At 37.2% G+C, this 13,571-nt stretch overlaps 1 protein-coding gene across 11 annotated transcripts in view; it reads left to right on the top strand.

Moving 5' to 3' along the window:
* Nucleotides 1–13,571, top strand: part of PCNX1 (pecanex 1) — an 86,791-nt gene that overhangs the window by 46,340 nt on the left and 26,880 nt on the right. For 8 of the 11 annotated variants that reach the window (XM_052693636.1, XM_052693635.1, XM_052693638.1 and 5 more), the window contains 8 exons: nt 983–1,040; nt 3,105–3,322; nt 4,063–4,216; nt 4,769–4,801; nt 6,766–6,937; nt 10,390–10,500; nt 10,933–11,024; nt 12,443–12,552. In XM_052693636.1, the coding sequence (XP_052549596.1) occupies nt 983–1,040; nt 3,105–3,322; nt 4,063–4,216; nt 4,769–4,801; nt 6,766–6,937; nt 10,390–10,500; nt 10,933–11,024; nt 12,443–12,552 (948 nt within the window). The remainder of the gene's footprint in view (nt 1–982; nt 1,041–3,104; nt 3,323–4,062; nt 4,217–4,768; nt 4,802–6,765; nt 6,938–10,389; nt 10,501–10,932; nt 11,025–12,442; nt 12,553–13,571) is intronic. The other 3 variants (XM_052693637.1, XM_052693641.1, XM_052693639.1) reach the window with 1 other exon arrangement.

Here is a 13,571-nt window from a genome sequence, read left to right as displayed (position 1 = left end):
TCTGTATTCCTTGCACAAAGCTATCAATGCCTGCATATATTGCTTGCATGTTCCAGATGCAATGGCTTTGCTGGTGGCTGCTGTTGTGAAGCTGTACATGCTAATGAAAGGAACAAACTGGTCAAATCGAAATAATCGATTATCAGGATGATAGTTTCAGTGAAATAAAATATTAAGAAATGTTTACTTTTATTTTAAAGCAAGGAACTGAAAGGGAATTTACGTAAGTTTGATACTAGTCTTACAGCTGTGGAATTTACATGAAAAACACAGCCAAATGCTATACAAAATTATGGGGGGGGGAGTGCAGTGGTTGGATATGGACTCTTTTACAGCAAGAAGTTTCTCTTCCTCACTAACAAATGGAAATTGTGAAGTAATTTTGCTCTTTATGGCAGAAGTTTAAGTTTTGCTTAAAGTTTGCATTTTTTCTGAAACAACTTAAGTCAGTATATTTCAATGTATACTACTTTTGTCAGTTTTGGGACTTGGTAAAAACAGTGTTCAGTTAACAAACCGTGAACACCCAGGAGACACCTCACTGACTTAGTGTTGTGTGTTTACACATCAGTAGTTAGCAGATTATAAAATATATTTGTGGATTTTTTTTGTTTTGTTTTGTTATTTTTTAAAGGAGTAATTTTCATCATTGTAATCTATGTAGAGAACTTATGGGCTGCCTGGTCAAATCATGTGTTGGGAAAGTTAAACCAAGTGTAAGGGTGAAGAGTGATCCTGATGTACTACAGATACTTAGTGCAGTATGCAAGGTCCTTATCAAAGTTTTTTTTCTTTCCTGGTTATTCACTAGGCCTTTGTGGATACATGTATTTTAAATATGTGATCTAAAGAAAAATCTAGAGGACGACATTTAGCTAAAATTTGCAAGTGGTCAGAATTAATTTAGGACAGTAGTAAATTAGTGGCCTTTTGGAATCAAATGTAGTTTTATAATATGAAGTCTTTCCCCCTGTTCTTATAGTGACACGGACTCTCACGTATCGAGTTCTACCTCAGTTCACTTTTACCCACATGATCTAGTAAGTTTGTCTTATTTATTTTTAAAGCATGCAAAAAATCAGAAGACTTGACAGTTCTATTTATCTGATTAATCATCGTATGCAGTGGTTGTCCATTTTAAGAAGGTTTTTTACTTGAGTTTCAGTGAAGATAAACTGGTACTATTCAGCTGTCATTGAATATACATACAAATTCATCTTTTTTGGGTAGCAGTTTAAAATGTAAATTTTAAATTTTTTTAAATTTAAATTTTTCCACTGATCTAAAGCATGGTAATTAGAATCTAAATCTCTGTCCTTGTTTGGGATATTCTGAGATACTTTGTCCAGAGATTACTGGATGATGTGAACAAAGCTGCACTTCTTTCCACTGCAAAAGTATACTGTGGCAGAAAGAAGAAATCTTGTTTGTGTTCTGAACAAAGGGAATGTTAGCAGTTTCCCTGAATGGAGTTTAGACATTTTTCAGTGGAATCTGCTGTATGAAGTTTAATTACAGTGGAAAGAGTGAATGGAGAAACGCAGAAGCTTTTTCATACTGCAAGTGGATTTGGAATTCCATAGTTTTCTGACCTCTTTTATGTTGTTGTCAACTCCACATGTATCTGTGCTTATAATTCTGAACTCTACTGCTTCAGTTTCTATACAAAAACACTGCAGATGGTCAAAATCCCTAAGATCATAATTCTTAAGCTAGGAAGATGAAGTGAAATATATTAAGTTTCTGCTAACCTAATCAAGGGAGAAGAATACATTTTGTTTTCACATTTGAGAAAAGAATGAGCAACCTCAATCTACCCAACCATGCTTTTGATCAGGAATGCGATCTTCATTTAGTGCCTACTAGAACTTTGTTTAATTTCCAGCCCCTGACATGTAACTGCCAATGTGGTTCCACTGAGGATATGTGTGGGGGTGCTTTTGTATAAGGCAAATTAACTATATATATAAAAGCTGAGCCCACGTATCCAAAGGGGGAACATTGACTGATTACTAATGTGAGAAATGATACATTAAATTGATTCTACCTTTTAAGAGATCAGAACTTCAAAAAACTGCAGAAGCACCTGCTTTCTAACACAGCTCATCTGAAATGGGCTTTTAAATTCCTTTAGAAAGTGGATGTTCCTCCTTTGTTAGTTCTTTTTAGTATCTTTCTAGGAAGGAGTAGCTGGCTGAGGATAGTTACTGTATACTGATACTGTAAGGAATTTTAAAAAAGCTACAAAAATGAGTTTTTAATTGTAATATATAACTGTATAATGTCAGCACTTTAAGTATGACTTGAGTATTTTATTTTTTTGCCTTAACAGTCGTTAACTTATTCATTAAGTGATATTTTAATTGTAGAATTCGTAAAGGTCAGTGCATTAAGGAATTTCTTGGCCTGTTAATGTAAAAACTGAGTTAAACGGTATGTAAGTGCATAATGGTGGTTTTTTTTAGCTATGAGTATTCTCCTTAGATGTTAGTACTACTGTGAATTGAAGAAAATTCTAAAGTAACAGAATGCAGAATACTGAGCAACTAGAGTCAATCATAAGCAGTACTGGACAGGTTAGGGTTGAAGTTTTTTTGTATGTCTCTCAGTATAATCTGAATGCAATGAATTTGACCACTGATGGCTGTACATGTGGCTTTGTCATGCAAAACCAACCATTCAGCATGGATGTGCATGCAGATTAGTTGACTATAAGAAATGGTCTATAATTTGTTTTAACTCAGAACTTTGTATTGTTCTTATATGCATTATTACTGCTCATGTATCAGTTTACTAGTCTTCAAATTCGAAGTTTTCAGAGTAAGTGGGATAATGTGCCTAGTACATATGTACTTTGAAGTGAGGCATATGCTAAAATGCCACAGTTGTATTGAGTGGGAACTGTTATTGCTGCTAGTGCTCTTCATTTACCATAGTAAGGGCAGAAAAAGTAAGTAAACGTCACAGATCAGTTTAAAATCTAATTTCTTAAAACTGAAACTAAATAATTATAGTGCTTTTTGTTTTTTTTTTTTCAAGGCAGCATTCAATAGAATGCAGTGATACATAAGAAGGAACTTCTGTTAATACTGACTTTCTTTTAGCTTTCTCTTCCCCAGATCAGGTTGAACAGGCTGCTAACCATAGATACAGATCTACTGGAGCAGCAAGATATTGACCTGAGCCCTGACCTTCAGGACCACTTGCAACCTCAAGAGGAAGCAGCTCAAAAAGTCAAGCAGTACTATCGTTTTTGGATACTGCCTAAGCTTTGGATTAGCATAAATTTTGATAGATTAACTCTTCTGGCTTTATTTGATAGGTGAGGTCCTTGTATATTGCTAGACTTCAATAATTAAAGATGAAAAAATGGAAATGAGCTGTGAGGATTCCTTTTAGGAATGCTTTTACTATACTGTGAAAGATGAAATAATAATACCAAAATAATTTTTTGTTTCTAAAATAGCAAAAGCTACTTTTTATTTCTTCAAGAATGCTAGAAGAAGCCCTCTCTCTCACTTTGTGTTAGTGTGAGAATGATATCTTAAGCAACAAATCTCTCATTGTTTGATCTATTTTTAATGCTAGAAAGTAAGCTTCTCAATGAGCAAACTGGCGGGTACTAGAACCTGCGTATGTGTGTAATTGTTTCAGCAAGTAGACAATGTACATGATGTCCCAAAGCGTTCTTCCAAAGAGTCATGTAATGCTGTAACCTGCTGTCCCTGCTCCATTTACTTAGTGGCATAAAATAAACATCAACCTCCAGTTACCAGCTTTGGGAACGTATCAAGTATTCACACTTTGGTAATGACCTTTCTTGAAGTGTTCAGTGCAGTAGTGTGGCTTTATAGAGGATGATTTCATAAGAAACTAATTGCTATTGCTGGTTATTCCGGCAGCTCTTATCTTTGCTAAGAGTACTAAAATAATTTACACAATTCTTAACTACTTTGCTACCAACAGCATATCTGTTGTTAACTTCTGACCTTTGCTGTTCTCTTCCACCTTTTTCTAAACACAATTGGTTTTTAATACTTTTTTTTTCCCCCTTTCATACAGGAATCGTGAGATCCTTGAAAATGTGTTAGCTGTCATCCTAGCAATTCTAGTTGCATTTCTGGGCTCTGTACTTCTTATTGAGGGCTTTTTCAAGGATATCTGGGTCTTCCAGTTCTGCCTGGTTATAGCCAGTTGTCAGTACTCACTGTTGAAGGTATTTCAATTTCTATCTTCATTTGTGTAAACAGTAGAAATAATTTAGATTGGATGTTGCAGGCTATTTGGAGCTAAAGAAAAAGTACGTGTTTATTGTTTTTAAAAAATAAATAAACAAAATTCACCTTAGTGGAGAGTTTGATAGATGGTTATGGAAGATCATTTCACTGGAATAGTTCTGCATGTTTGTTAAACAGTCCTTTATTTGTTGTGCTCTCACTTTTTGTTTTCTGAAAGAGAAACAAAATCATACTGCTTAAAAAGAAACCCACAAACTAAATGTGATTTTGTATGTTTCTTCTTTTTAAGCTGATGTACCTCAATGCTTTCGTATTATGCAATTGCTTCTAAACATGTTTTTAATCAGTTGAGTTAGTTTTTATTAGACATTTTTATCAGGCAAGTGTTAATGGTACGTAAGGAATATTGAAATTAAGAAAGATTCTTTCTTTATGATAGAACTATTAAGGTGGAAAAGAGAAAGGGATGGGAAGAGAGGAGTAAAATGTACTTACTGTAGAGTGGATAACTTCCCTCTTTTTGGTTTCAGAGTGTTCAACCAGATTCTTCTTCCCCTCGACATGTAAGTCATAGGCATATACCTCTATTAACCCTGCAGATGTAAAATTTCCACAAAGAATTGATCTTCTTGATGTTATGCCATTTTTCTTATATGACTTCTTATAAGGTACAAGAGGCTTATATTCTCTTAGTATGTGATAAGGGAATTTATGCTATATTTTTTTTCCTTTCCATGCTTTTTATTTTTAGCAAATCCCGTCCTTTCTGTTTTATCACAGAATTATGGAATGGTTTGGGATGGAGGGGACTAAGAATCATAAAATCATAGAATGGTTTAGGTTGGAGGAGACCTGAGAGATCCCCTTGTCATGGCCAACCACCATATGAGGCTGCCCAGTGTCCTATCCAACCTGGTCTTGTATGCTTCCAGGAATGGGGCTTCAACAGGTTCTCTGGACAGCCTGTTCCAATGTCTCACCACCCTGTGAGGGAAGAATTTCTTAATAGTATCTAACCTAAATCTCCCCTACATTTAAAGCCGCTCTGCTCTGTCCTGTCAGACAGATTATCAGGCAGTGTTAAAAGCTAGTTCCCTTCTTGGTTGTAAGCTCCTTTTAAGTACTATAAGGCTGCAGTGAGGTCTCGCAGGGGTCTTCTCCAAACCAAACAATCCCAGCTCCCTCAGCCTTTCTTGATAGGGGTGCTCCAGCCCTTCGTTTATCTTTGTAGCCCTCCCCTAGACCTGCTCCAATGGCTTTGCATCCTTCCTGTACTGCAGCCCCCAGGCTTGGACACAGCAGTCCAGACGGGGCCTTACAAGGGCAGAGTACAGGAGGACCATCACCTCCCTCTCCCTACTTGCCACTCCTCTTCTGATGCAGCCCAGGTTACTGATGGCCTTCCAGGCTGCAAGAGCACGCTGCTGGCTGTTAATTTGTTGGAATGTCTAATTCCAATTCCCTGACACGGGCAGGAGCATCTTCTACTTCTACATCAGGTTGCCTAGAGCCCCATCCAACTTGGCTTTGAATACCTTCAGGGATGAGCTATGCATAATTTCTCTGGGCAGCCCTTGCCAGTGTTTCACCACTTTGAGTAAAAAATTTCCTCCCAGCATTTTACCTAAATCTTCTCTGTTTAAGTTTAAACCATTCCCTTTTGTCGTATCATTACAGTCTCTTATAAAGAGTTCCTCTACAGTTTCAAGGCAACTTGTGCTGTAGAACAGTATAAGGATAAGTTATTGAATGAATCTTTAGCATTCTAGCAGTAACAGAGAAAAATATTTTTAGCATTTTGATTTGTTGTAGAATGAAGTAGCAAAGCTTTGTAGATATGCTGTTCTAGCCTTGTAGATCATTCAGTTGTATTAGCGTGCTCACAGACTATTTGCTAACTCTCTTAGGCTGAGTATGCAGTACTCTAGTGAGTTTTAATTTGAGCATGAAAGTGTTAATGTGGTAATGTTGAACAATGTTTATATTTTATTGAGCATCTTCTAGCTTGCGAGGACAAAATAGTTTTGTAACATCCTAAACATGACACTGTAAAGCTTTATTCCTCTGAAGCACATCATTCATATTATTTTAGGCAGTAAGTTGTGTATTTTAATGGATACAGAAATGCTTTCATTTTCAGCAGGAACAGTATCTGAGTAATAAACATCAATTGCTTTTTAGTCAAAATATTGTTCTCTTGCTTATGAAGCTTCAGCAGAGTTTTTCTGACATTTAGTGTTGTGAAAACTTGGAAATTCAGGTGAGAAAAAGTGTAAAAATAACTGAGTCTGTGTATTTGTGTACTCATTATATAGATCAAAGCTACAAAAACCATCCCTGCAAGACAATATTTTAAGGATGAAGGATTAAGGATTAAGGAAGGATTAAGGATTTTATGAAAAAAGAGGTGACAACACACTGTAGGAGTAGTCAATGAGCAAAAAATAATTTTGATCTGAAACTGTAACAGGTTGAACACAAAATAGGTTTTCTTCTAATCGTGAAATATTTTTTGTTTTTTAAACAGGGTCATAATCGTATCATAGCCTATAGTAGGCCTGTATATTTCTGTTTATGTTGTGGTCTTATTTGGCTGTTGGATTATGGCAGCAGAAACATATCTACAACGAGATTCAAGTTGTATGGAATGGCTTTCACCAACCCATTGCTCCTGCTGTCAGCCAGGGACTTAGTTATAGGTGAGTGGCTTTTCCTTTAATTTGAATTTTTTACTTCACCACAGTAGAGCTGTTCTATTCTTCACACATTGAACCTTGCTGTGATGCTGTTGCGCTGTCGCCTAACTGCCGTTCATTTGGTTTTCTTTGGAGAGAGGAACTTCAGCTTACTGATGTTTATAGGATAATTGTTCCTTTCTATAGCTTTGCTGTCACAAACTGAAGAGCTGTCAGGTAAAATGGTGTCATAATTAAAAAGCTATACAAATCTTTCTTATCTGATTTTTCCATTGTTGGCCATGAACTTGCCCTTCTTTGCTCTTGAATGTTGTTATGCTACCCTGTGCTGGGACCTACCTGCTCAGTAATTAAATCATAGAATTTTAGAGTGGCTTGGGTTGGAAGGGACGTTAGAGATTATTGGTTCCCAAGTCTTCTGCCATGGGCAGGGTTTCCACCCTCTAGATCAGGCTGCCCAAGGTCACATCCAGCCTGGCTTTGGATGCCTCCAGGGATGGGGCACATGTTATGATTTGAACTTGCATAGCCCATTCTCTTGCAGAGAACTTTGTCACAAATGAGCTGGGACTCTCTCAGAGCAGGTTATTTTTATTTAGCAGTTGAGTAGGACAGTATGGACACAATTATTAAATACATTATAAGCGGATTAAATCTTTCTTAATGCCTAATTTTGAACACACCTGGTTTTTCATTGCAGCCCTTCAATTACATCAAAACATCTGCGTGTGAAGCAATACAATAATTAAATATTATGACTGCTTGCTTCTGCTTTAGGAGAGTCTTTTTTTCCAAGAAAAAAAAAACATTGGTCTTGATTATTATTTCCTTTGATTAATAAGAGTTACCGACTTGGGCGCTCTGAGAATTATTATTTATTGCTTGATTTCTTTTTAAGAACATTCTGATTTTTATGCCTCGTGCATAGTAAAACTATATTTAAGTGCTCAGAGGGAGAAGATCTGAGCCTCTTATTTATGAGCAGTGTTGTCCACACCATTTCAAAGCTGCTTTTCTATATCTTTTGTGGAGCTAATCACGTACTGGTATTCTTTGTTTTGTATCTGCTATGGTAAAAGAAGTTAATCCAGCAGACTGTTTTTTTGTTTTGTTTCCTTAAAACTGGCCTGTTTTTCCCTTTGTTTATTCTCTGTTGACCTCGGAAATCTTTTCTCACCACTTTGAGTCATTTTCATAGTATATATCCATATCCCCATACCTAAATAGAAAACCTTATATATGGATGGTATGGGCATTCTGAAGAAAGACCTTTTTAAAAGTGCTTACTCTTTTTCAGCTTTAGGAAGTTGTGCTGGGATCTTCACCTTCCAGACTTTTTGAAGTGTGCTGAATGCAGCTCTTTTTTCTTTTTCTTTTTCTTTTTTTTTTTTTTTGTGTGTAAATTTACAGACAAAACTTGCGTAACCCCAAGTCCTCCCTAAAACTCCTTCCTGCTCTGCCTTTGGGTTGTTGCTGTTGTTCTTCATGTTGTTGCTGAAATGCTGTTTCAGAAATCTTTGTTTCACAGAGGAAGCTGGCTAGTAGCAAATACTTTGTTAGCACAGAGGAAAATACTCAGCTGCTTTTTTTCCCATTCCCAGGAACAGCAATTAGAACAGCACAGGTGAAAGGCAGACTTTGTGTTTAGATAATGCCATTGGTGTGTCCTTACCACACATGACGTCTGATAGAAATTTTCACCTATTCCACAAATCAAACTTCATCATTTAGTCTGAATCTGATCCAACAGTAGGTGATTTCTGTTCTCCTAAATGGTGCCCATGAGAGAATAGTTCTGTTGAGGACTTCAAAAGCCATCAGAAATGTTGAGTTTTTGCTAGACTGCTCTTTATAGATTGTATTTTTGCATATTTATTTTCTAATTTTGTTCACAACTGATGTAAGATAGTTAATCGTTCAGACCTTGATGATGACACATTTTAACCACCCAGTCTGATAACGCTAAGTTGTTTGCCTGCTATATAGATTTCCATGAGTAATGATTTGAGAATTCTGAAATATTTTCTTCAGGTCCTGAGTAGCTGGTCCTTAGGCATGTATTCCCTGACTTGTATCAGTAAAAATTAGAATTTGTTTTTCCCAAGTCTTGAACCTAAGTGTTTTAAAACAGCTTTAGTTTTTTAACTTCATCAAGTAGGAGTGATGCCTTTACTATACAACCATTCAGTAGATATTGAATGGACATCAGAAACTTAAAATTGAGACTTGTGATTCTGAGCAAGATAGCTCCAACTCTGTGGTCACTGAAGCTACAAGTCTCTAAGATTGCAGAAAGTCCTGTCAGATTTAGTCTGCTAAGATGATTTTCATGGTTTGATATTTCAGAACTGAAAGCTTATCACATGAGAAGCAGATTTAAACATAACACTTGTGGGGAATCACAGAATGGCCAGGGTTGGAAGGATCCTCAAAGGTCATGAATCTCCAATGCCCCTGCCAGGGGCAGAGCCACCAACCTCCCCATTTAATACTAGACCAGGCTGCCCAGGGCCCCATTCAACCTGGCCTTGAACACCTCCAGGCATGGGGCATCCACAACCTCTCTGGGCAGCCTGTGCCAGCACCTCACCACTCTCTCTGTAAAGAACTTCCCCCTGTCACCCAACCTAAATCTTCCCTGCCTCAACTTAAAACCATTTCTCCTTGTCTTGCTATTATCTACCCTTTCAAAGAGTTGATTCCCCTCCTGTTTGTAGAGAGGACGATAGTTTCTGCATGTTTTTTTCCTTAAGGTGGAAAGCAAGCGTTTGCCCAGGATGGGACTGTGACCATTCTATGTAATGCAATTGTATCATTTATTTATCTTTATTGTATTAATCCTGTAATTTGCAGAGATTTTAATGGTTCATGTCAAGTTGTCTATTTTCACTTTAAAATATGTAATTTAGTATCAGGACAACATAATTTTTTTTTTTTTACTTATTTTTAAGAAATGGAATGGGTAAATGAGTAGAATTGTCAGGCATTATTAGTAACAGGCAACCTAGAGATGAAATGATTGGCATCTCTTAAATTGGTGTGGCTGTTGTTAACTTGTATAATTAAAAGTAGGCAGCTAGGCTTATGGAAGCTTTTTATACAATAATGAAAATGTACAAATCTCATAATCTGTTCAAAAAAATATCAGCAAGGTTTTTTTAACTTAAAGTCTGAATTGGCCTGTGTGAGTTTCTGTAATGATTAGAACTGAATTAAAACACAAAACTAAACAAAACAACTTCTGAATCTTGGTCAGTGTAACCTCTATATTCAGTCATTTCAGTCACTTCTATGAGAGAAGTGTAACCCCTATATTCAATCTGGTAGAAATTTGAGAAATGTATGAGAAATGTAGCATGTGGTACCCTAGAGCTTAAACTGAAGAGTACGTTAACATGCAGTATTTTTTATATAATCATCACTTTTTCAACTCATTTTTTTCTTTCCCCCTGTAGTGTTTACACTATGCTTCCCCATAGTATTCTTCATTGGTCTCCTGCCTCAGGTGAATACATTTGTGATGTATCTCTGTGAACAGCTGGATATTCATGTCTTTGGTGGCAATGGTGAGTGTGTTTGTCCACAGCATTGACAAAAGCATTAGATTGGGTTAGTAAAAGAAATTAATGATTACACCGTCCATATTCATGACCTGTACGTATGGAATACTAACTGCATTTTAAAAAGGTTCTAGTTCTGATCAGTTACTGAGGAATAGAATTACCGGCCTACTTAGTCTGTTGAAGACTATACTACTTGTACTTGTTTCCCTTGCAGTGTTAGCCATTCACATGGTAACGCTGTTGAATTAATGAAGATGTAAATGAAGCCATAAAAATAATTTTTATCTTCGAAGGGAACGTGGATACATTTTTGTGGGTTGTATTTTTAATATCGGGGGGGGGGGGGGGGAGCTGAACTGACTTCTTTAAACAACTTGAAGTCTTTCATATTCTAAGCTAATTACATAATGCCTTTTCTTCCACTATGATGTCTAGCTACCACAAGCCTGCTTGCAGCACTTTACAGTTTCATCTGTAGTATTGTGGCAGTAGCGTTGTTGTACGGACTGTGCTATGGTGCCCTGAAGGTAAGCAAACTGCACACACAGCATACGTTCATGTTTTGAATTTTGTTCTTTTTCCTTCAATCTCAAATGTGCAGAAAATGAATTAGAAATATTAGTCTGATTTGGTAAAGTTTTATATTTCCTTAGCTTTTGTATCAGTGAAACAGATGGAAAGTAGGAGCAAAGCAGACTTTGGCTTTTAAAAGGTGATCTATTTATGTGCTACCAGGCTGTTATTTCCCTAAAACATGACCCTTACCTTCAGTTCTGTTCTGTGTTAATTCTTGTAACAATCATGGAACTTCCTTATTTCTTATAGAGTTATTATGTATTGATGTGTTAATGTCACAGAATCACAGAATCACAGAATTGTAGGGGTTGGAAGGGACCTCCAGAGATCATTGAGTCCAACCCCCCTGCCAAAGCAGGTTCCCTACAGCAGGTCACACAGGTAGGCGTCCAGGCAGGTCTTGAACATCTCCAGAGAAGGAGACTCCACCACCTCCCTGGGCAGCCTGTTCCAGTGCTCCGTCACCTCACTGTAAAGAAGTTCTTGCGCACATTTGTGCAGAACTTCCTATGCTGCAGTTTCCAGCCGTTTCCCCTTGTCCTGTCTCCACTCACCACTGAACAGAGTCCGGCCTCGCCATTCTGCCCCCCACACCTTAGATATTTATAGACCTGGATCAGGTCCCCTCTCAGTCTCCTTTTCTCAAGGCTGAACAGACCCAGATCACTCAGCCTTTCCTCATAGGAGAGATGCTCCAGGCCCTTCACCATCTTCGTGGCCCTCTGCTGGACTCTTTCCAAGAGATCCTTGTCTTTTTTGTACTGGGGAGCCCAGAACTGGACGCAGTACTCCAGATGAGGTCTTACCAGGGCAGAGTAGAGGGGGAGGATCACCTCCTTCGACCTAAAATAGGGTTCTTCTTAAATATTTTTTTTCTGGTGATATAAACTATAAACAGTGTTTTCAGATCTGTGTTTATTTGAAAAGAGATAGGAAAGGGTTTCCAGTGTCAAAGTGACAATGTATGTCTGCCTACACAAACAAGCAGCCTTTCCTTAAAATGCCATTGTGTTTGATTCTGGTTCTTTTTCATTCTGCAGACAGCAAAAAGCTGTTAGAGAAAGTGACTAAAAATGCAGTTCTAAGGATGTGCTCCTGGGGAATGTATGAAATTCTTGAGTGTTACGAAAACTCAGGACTACTAAATGATTAAGATAGTGTAGCCCTAAGGAGTGTAGACTGTTAGAACTTCTAACCTATAGTTAAATATTGAATAGTGTTTTTCTGATGGAATTCCAATTTATTTGTGGAATTGTAGAGTGATTATTTATGTATTTCCATTCTTGTATTATGAAACATGGAGTTCTTATGTGGCAGATAAGTGTTAAATACTTTGCCTCCTCCTTATTTATATTTTTTTTTTCTCCAGGATTCTTGGGATGGGCAGCATATTCCAGTTCTCTTCTCCATATTTTGTGGTTTGTTAGTGGCAATGTCATATCATCTCAGCAGACAAAGTAGTGACCCTTCTGTGCTTTTGTAAGTGGCTCTTTTTGGATCATTTTTCAAGGAAGAAGCAAGTCTCAAAGGGATTTTAGATACAAAATATTAAACTGACGTTGGAGTTGTCAAAAATCATATGATATTGGTTCAGTACTTTAAAAGGAAACTTTCAAATTTTGCACCTGCTTTCTCCTTTGAAGGGCAACCTTTCTTTACAGCTAAAGTCTGATTCAGATGCTTTCTCATTACCAGTCGTGTGCCAGCTTACTGCTAGTGCATTTGTGTAGCAATGATTTGTAATGATTAAAGAGGTGCTGAAAGTACTAGTTTAAGCTTAAGTCCACTTGTGGATTTTTCTTGGACTATACTTTCTTGCTTAATTTGATACTGCATTCTTCCCTTGAATGTATGGTCCAAGAACAAATTAAAATTTGATCTTGGATACAGACCAGTGTTTGTGCACCCATCCAAAATGGGGAAACAGTCTTGTTCATCTGTGTTGGGGTGTATTGATTCGATGATGAGAGTACTTACCAGTTAGTAGTTATGTATGTAAAACGAAATACTTACAGTAGGAGAAATGTGGCTTCCACAGAATAGCCAGTAAAGGCTCATTTGGCACAAACGTGGTTAGGCAGAGCTTGAACTTGGATTTAAATGTAGCTATAGTGCTGGATGAATTTGAGCAGTTGTCTGAGTCATGTAATCAGAGCCTCTTCTGTAGATAGAGAGATCAGAGATTTGTACCTGAGTGTTCATGCAGGATCACCAGAAAATTTATCAGTTGGATTTAAGTCAGGGGAATTCTTTGTTCTCTAACTGATGTGTTCAGGTTGTGTCTGAACTTTGAAGCATGTAGAGCTTTTGTTTTATTACTTACATGCTAAAGTTTAGTTTCATGAGTAGTTTGATCACAGTTTAGAAATTCAGCATTTGTCCAATTATTTGTTACCCAGTCCCTAGAAAAATAAGCAGCTAGATTTATTCATACAGCAGTTCAAGTTCTCTCTTTGTGTAGCTGGAGGACTGGTGCTCTTCTAAAATTGAGATCTTGT

Source organism: Tympanuchus pallidicinctus, unplaced genomic scaffold (assembly GCF_026119805.1).
Source record: "Tympanuchus pallidicinctus isolate F22 unplaced genomic scaffold, pur_lepc_1.0 scaffold3, whole genome shotgun sequence".
NCBI lineage: Eukaryota > Metazoa > Chordata > Aves > Galliformes > Phasianidae > Tympanuchus > Tympanuchus pallidicinctus.
The sequence above is the reverse complement of the archived record's forward strand: the minus strand, read 5'-3'. Positions and strand labels throughout refer to the sequence as shown.